Source organism: Mytilus galloprovincialis, chromosome 9 (assembly GCF_965363235.1).
Source record: "Mytilus galloprovincialis chromosome 9, xbMytGall1.hap1.1, whole genome shotgun sequence".
In the NCBI taxonomy this organism is placed as follows: Eukaryota; Metazoa; Mollusca; class Bivalvia; order Mytilida; family Mytilidae; genus Mytilus; species Mytilus galloprovincialis.
Window position 1 is genome coordinate 25,054,962 of NC_134846.1, and position 7,038 is coordinate 25,061,999.

Below are 7,038 nucleotides of genomic sequence, written 5' to 3' on the forward strand. Positions count from 1 at the left end.
TTCATAATAACAGTATTATCGATACTTCTTTTGATTATTTATAGAAAATTCAATTTCGGATAGATTCAGCTATTTCAATTAGTGTTCCGTTTTTTAATTTTCCAAGATTACAAATCTTACGAAATACAAAGTACCTTCATTTCAATGCATAAGCTTTTAAAATACGTCATTATTTTGAAGCTAAAATTGGACAATACTCGCACCAAAAACACATAAGAAAACGTCATGTTAAGATAATGTTAGCAATCTCCTATCTATTGTATGAAAGCTACAATGCAACGAAAACAAAATACATTCGTGTTATTCTAAAATGTTCTATACTAAAAATATAAAATATTGTATCGACTCTAAATACATTAATAAGTAACTACAAATTACCAGCCTTCGATTTCGTTCATTTTCTCCTATTTACTACTTTTTTCTCATTAAGACTCAATCATATTTATACAATCCAATATACTATTAATAATCTTCTTCATTCTTTGTGACTTTGATCGTCGATGTCCTTTTTGACACGCATAATAAGATTACAGCGTCATATGAATAAACCAGAATCCTACTTAATGTATTGGTCTCGCTGGTAATTGCATTAGCATCGGCTATAATAATAGCTTTATAGACACATCCTTTATTGATAATGTTGATATGGTTATATTTATAAATTTACTGTTTACACATTTTGGATTTTTTTGAAATACTAAGGCTTTTCTACCTCAGGCATAGATTACCTTAGCTGTATTTGGCAAAACTTTTAAGAATTTTGGTCCTCTAGCTCTTCAACTTCGTACTTTATTTGGCCTTTTTAACTTTTTTGGATTCGAGCGTCACTGATGAGTCTTTTTTAGACGAAACGCAAGTCTGGCGTATATACTAAATTTAGTCCTGGTATCTATGATGAGTTTATTTATCTTATTTCATAACAAAAACAAAATAATCAAAGAACATCCTACCATTTACTAGAGACACTTAAGTGAACAGATTTCAAACATTTTCACTGATGAGTGTTGACCAAGTAGAAAGTTTATATACTATTCGAAACGGAAGTATGCATTTTTGTGACTTGAACTATTGAATTTTAGAATAAGAGTTAATAGTACAGAGACCAAGACCAAGAAGGTCCTAAACAGACCTTATGGAACGATATGTACATTTCTTTCACATTAAATCGATTTGTTATGCATGCTGCTATTCTCCTTACAACACAACGAGTGTATGTCGATAAATACCAAGAATAAATATTACAATACATTGATCCTGGTTGTTTGCATCAAACTAACGTCAGGAATTCAAGCTTATTCATGACCAGAACAAATAGGTTTTATATAGAAAAATTATTTCATACTAGTCATTTTATGGTCCTTTGTAGCTTGCAGTTCCGTGTGAGACAAGGCTCCATATTGAAGGCAATATGTTCACTTTTAAGGGTTTTTTTGTACACATTATGAGATGGATGGAGAGTGGTTTCATATGCACTGATACCCCATTTTCTTTATTTGTGTTGAATATAAATTGATCAAATTCCATTGTTGTAAATCATAAATTGTGCATCTCAGTTAGGAGATGTATTACCGTCTTGTACTAAATGTGAACGAGTTATTGTTTCCCGAAAATTGTTTCATTATATTTTGCTGACAAGTCCTGCGTCTAGAACACACAATAACCTTTCAATCATACAGCAGCAAAATAGTAAATATAAAGTTTTATACAATGTACAATGATGATTTTACTTCAGCTTGATGTTCATTCATTATCAGGAAGATGATAAGAGTTGCTCCTTTGATGGAGGGAGGTTATATATATATAGATTATTATCTTAAAAGACAATTTATATGATAAATATAGCATTTGTCTTTGCATATTACAAATGAAAATTGTCTTGCACGATGAACATTCATAAGCCATAAAGTTTTAACTTGATTTAATTACTTTTGCTTTTCAGTGTTTTTTTATCCATGTTTTAATGTAGTGAAAATTATTTTACTACCAAATTGAATGCAATAACATAGGAGTTTGTGGCTACTGGTCTGTGGCCCCTCATTACGTTTCCGGTATTCGTTTTGCACCTTTGTTTTCATCACTGTATCAGAATTTTGAGGAACTGATTGTCTTTATTTACAGCAAAAGTTAATTGATTTCCATTGTTACAACGAAGAGAACTTAATCAATACTACTTTATATTATATAACGCGGTTAATCGACACTGTAGAATCGTGCATCGGTACTGATCTTTAATAAAACTACGTCATGAAAGAAATTGTTGAAGTTGTAAAACTACTTATTTACTATGTAAACGATAATACATAATCGTTATTTCAAAATCAATACAACTTACATATATATATATATAATATATATCAGTACATTACATATTTTACTAGGAATCCCATAATACAGTTTTATAAATTAATGAATCTAATCTAATTTTACAGCATTTGATTATTATTTTCTTTTGGTGGATTTTGTTTAAACTACAATAAAATACACAGTTTAAAAACGTATACTTATAATTTTGGAATTGTAAAATTAGTCAAAATCTGAGATAAAACGTCATCATTACCCCTATGTAGGAACGAGATATTTGTTCTGGTATATACACCGTAACAAACTATGCAATTAGTTCATAAGAAATATATATAACAAAATGATCACGCAATGACAACATAACATTCAAGTAATTAAGAACCCAAGCCTGCTCAATGTGTTATTATGGACTTCTCTTTCCTAAGCTGTGATCAATTCATAAACCTGTAAATATATATAACGGTAATCATGACAAAGGTAAGATTGGTGTAGTATTTGTTTTTGAACAACAAATTGAATAAATATTTTTAAAAAGACATTTTATCGAGAAAAAAAAATTATAAACATGAAATGACGTTATACTCTGTACTATCATGACTATTCTAGACAACTCAAAAAAAAATATATTCTCAAGGAGTTCAATGTTTTGATTATTTTCAATCGTTTAAAAAAGCATGTCAACATATTCGAAATCTTTCATAGCCTGGATGGAAACATAACATGGAACCACTCAAAAAGACAAAAAATTAATAAAATACCTCGTTTTATTAATACAATACCTTTTTTATACAATCAAATAGGGATTAAGCCTTAAAGACGTTATTTAAGCTTTAGTACTATAATATGACTTGTTGAATGTTAAAGTATCTGTAATTTATGCTACAGATGTAAAAAATAACAAATTCCTTTACTATTAAATTATTTTTTACACTAGAAACAAGCTTTTTGTTCAGGTATGATTTTTGTAACTTTAAACTCGACAATCACAACTCTGTTGGGTAATTTTGGGAAAATTTTTGACAAAAATAACATTCTATAACTACAATCAGTCTCAAAAAATTATATATACAAAAAATGTAGTGTAATTGTTGACTAAAGTGATTCTTGTTTAACTGATAACAAAAGGTAACATTAACAAATAAACATTTTAAATAAAAAAAACAACAAAAAAAAAAAAAACAAACAAACAATCTAACAGAGAATTTTCTTCTAAATGTGTTGTGTTTTTGTTCTTCAATCATTTCCTTTTACTTTTTCCTAGAAAACATCTGGTAAAGAGTAAACATAAATTATTTAATTCGGTCAGTTTCAGACACATTTAAGTAACATTGTTTTAATTTACCAGTTTGTATGAATACTGCCAATTTTATGTACAACGTCAAAATATCGTCAATATCAAAACCTAACTTAGTGGGAAAATTATATAATTGATATAAAATGTTACAATGTCTTTAAAGTCTAATAGAAAAGATGTTTATAACCGTCCTCAAAACAATTCAACTTGAAAAGTAAATCTAGAAAAAACCTACTCAAACTTAAGTTCGATTATACCTCATTGTTTAAGCTGTAAACTTCAAACAAATCTAGACCGAAGTTGATCTATTGCAGATCATAAATGTTAATAAAAGCATACCAAAACTCCAATTTATATTTGCAAACTGATATTGTTTTTACAGTTATCAAAGTTTTTTTAGCCTTAAAGAAGTATAATATATTAAATCTAATGAACCAGAAACGCAGAAATTAAAGAGTAACCATGATCCACATCTCATTACAAATATTACCCTTGATCCAAAAGCTAAACTTAAAATACACATGCTCAGTAACGAACATAACACTCTTCACATAAATTGCTTGATTGATTGATGTTTACTGAAGATTCATTCAAAACTATTTCATGCAATTCAGATAGAGAACATATTAGCAGTACCTTCAAAGGATAGATTCTGAAAAATGCACCAAACGGGATAGAGAGTTGGCAATTTTACTGACGCTAGAAAAAGGAACGAAAGAATAAAAAAGGACAAGAACACACTCAGTAGGAATATCTCGACTTAAAACAGACACGGGATGCAGAATTTGTTTTTTTTTTAACATTATGACTAAAGATAAAGCCGTTGGGTGAATTAAAAATCATGTTTAACCCGACGTTTTTTGTGCCTTTTGCATTTCAAGAACCTTTTATCTTTGTTACTCGTGTGTTTCTGTTTTATTTCTGTTCGTTTGTATGTTTTGGAATTTAGTGTTGCGGCTGTTTCTTTGAACAATTATGCATTACTGTTTCATGTATTAAGCGGCTGACTGAAACTGCCTCCGTATGCGGACATTCCTCGCTGAGTTGAAGATCAGTTGATGGCCTTAGCCTGTTTTCTGCTCTTTATTCGAGTTTTTGTCTTTATAAAGACATTCCCTGTTCCAATTCTATATGCTATCATTTGTTATGTACTTATTTGTTTTCTCGGGGATTGGCATTGTCATATATCGTATGATATTTCTCAAGTCTATTATTCTCAGACAATGAAGATCGATCTTTACATAATCGTAAATAATAACCGGTCAATATTTTGATTTCATTCACACGGTGTTCATTGTTTGTTCTTCGATTAACAAACTCTTTATTACCCCCTATCTCTCTTAAGCGGAGATAACCAAGTACAAGTGAGCAATAGAAAATGTTTACATCAATACCGACATCAGACATCAAAATATGATTGTTTTCATAATATGATCTTATTTGTCCCATGAGGCGTGTAATCAACATTAATACATGATGCCACGATTTATCCGGTTGATGAATCTTTTACATAATGTTTTAAAAGTTACAACTATAGCTACGTTAACTGTTAGTCTATAATAGCCATAGTTCCAGAATTATTGCTTCCGTTTACTGTCACGTTTTGAGTTCAATGTAGCTGTTATAACATACTTTAAATGTATTCGTATTCTATTTCATTTATTATGATTTAACAGAAAAACTACCATGTTACGATATCATAAATAGTTTAGTTCAGACATTGTGTATACATATCTTATTTCGAGATCGATTATGGTACAGAATCTTAATATTAGGCAAATGCAAGTTTTTCCTATTTATGTGATTTATAATAATAAAAAAACACTTATGTATGTCAATTGACTCTTTATATCGTATTGTATTAGAATCTATACAGACAATGATAACTATCGACTTAATGCATGCAACAAAATTTGTTGGAATGGAAATTTTATATTGGTATAAACTGGTTCCATCAAACTAAATTTGTATGTCGACAAATCATATTTTGGTGCGAAATGGTTCAAATAAGAATAATTCGATTTTGTTTTTTGTTTTTAAATGTTAGGAAACGTAAATAGCAGAATTTTAGCGTTTATACAGAATAAGTATTTATGTCGCTCATTATCAGCGTTCTAGAAAAAAGAAAAAGAAATGTGTTTTCTTGTGTGTACAATGTCATTTGTTTTACCAAAATTAGATAACAAATATATATATTCTCAAAACAATGACAATGTATGTATCAATTTTTTATTTATTTTTCAGTTAATAAAGATGATGGCTACAGTTGTTGTATTTTACGCACTTTGTTGGCTTCCGTTCCATGTGATAACATTGGTTGGTGACCATGACCATACTATATATGACCAAAAGTTTATGCCAAGCGTATGGGTATTCAGTCATTGGTTAGCTATGAGTAACAGTTGCTATAATCCAATTATATACATTTGGTTAAGTCCAAAATTCCGTGCCGGATTACAACTTGCTGTACAAAAATGTACGAGAAGAAAGTCAAAGAACTGTGATTCGAACGAAAGTCTAGAAAAAATTGGTCAAAACAAAAATGTTATTTTAAGAATCGAGAATAGATCGTCAAAAGTTGACTTTTGTTATAAAAAGGGACAAAAACCATGTGCTAATTTTGAAAAACTTTTGGCCGGCGATTATAACAAGATACCAGGAAGTATACACAGCGATACCTAAAAAATGTTTTTTTCTAGATGCCAAACACAAAGAAGCGAAATCAATATCAAAACAAATGCGCCAAATTATTGTATTTAATTTGTTAAAAGCAAAGAAAACAAATGCGCCAAATTATTGTTTTTAATTTGGTAAAGCAAAGTTGATTGATAAAATGTAACAAAATCCTAATGAATGATATAGCTTATCAAAACTTGTTTTCCTAATACTGATGATATGTAAGGAGCCATGTTGAAGCGTACAATCGTATAACATTCTATATAGGATGAAATAAGCTATAAATGGTTGTTTTATTTGTTTTATTTGATAATGGTTGAATATATGAAAAATGTATTTTGCAATAAATGGTTACTTAATATATAAATGATTTCTTTGTAATGTAAAATATCATCAATCTAAATTCGCACAGCTGCATATAGAGAATTGCTAAATATAAAAACAACTTCTTTGCTAGGAGGCATAAAAATGAGAAGACAAACATAACAGACAAAGACCATTACACATCAATAGCAAATTGTGTTAAGTTGTAAAAAAGCAAACATTACTGATACTAATTGCTTGAATAATCCAAACATCTTAATAAGAAAGAATGAAAAATATATACCACGGGTTAGCGAGTTAGCACATGTTGAATTGCATTTATCACAACTATCGAATTAGTAAATGGCTTCATGTAACAGAGAAACGAAAGACACCATTTAAATTCATAAGTCAAAAACAAGCTGTCTGTGTGATATCAAAACAAAAACGAAAACAAACAATAC

At 29.3% G+C, this 7,038-nt stretch overlaps 1 protein-coding gene across 2 annotated transcripts in view; it reads left to right on the forward strand.

Moving 5' to 3' along the window:
- Nucleotides 1–6,632, forward strand: part of LOC143044694 (RYamide receptor-like) — a 56,365-nt gene extending 49,733 nt beyond the window's left edge. Inside the window, exons 1-2 of one of the 2 annotated variants that reach the window (XM_076216767.1) lie at nucleotides 2,692–2,778; nucleotides 5,840–6,632. In XM_076216767.1, the coding sequence (XP_076072882.1) occupies nucleotides 2,770–2,778; nucleotides 5,840–6,277 (447 nt within the window). In that variant the 5' untranslated portion in view covers nucleotides 2,692–2,769 and the 3' untranslated portion in view covers nucleotides 6,278–6,632. Of the gene's footprint in view, nucleotides 1–2,691; nucleotides 2,779–5,839 lie in introns of those variants that run through there. The other variant, XM_076216765.1, reaches the window with a different exon arrangement.
- The last annotated feature ends 406 nt before the right edge of the window (nucleotides 6,633–7,038 follow it).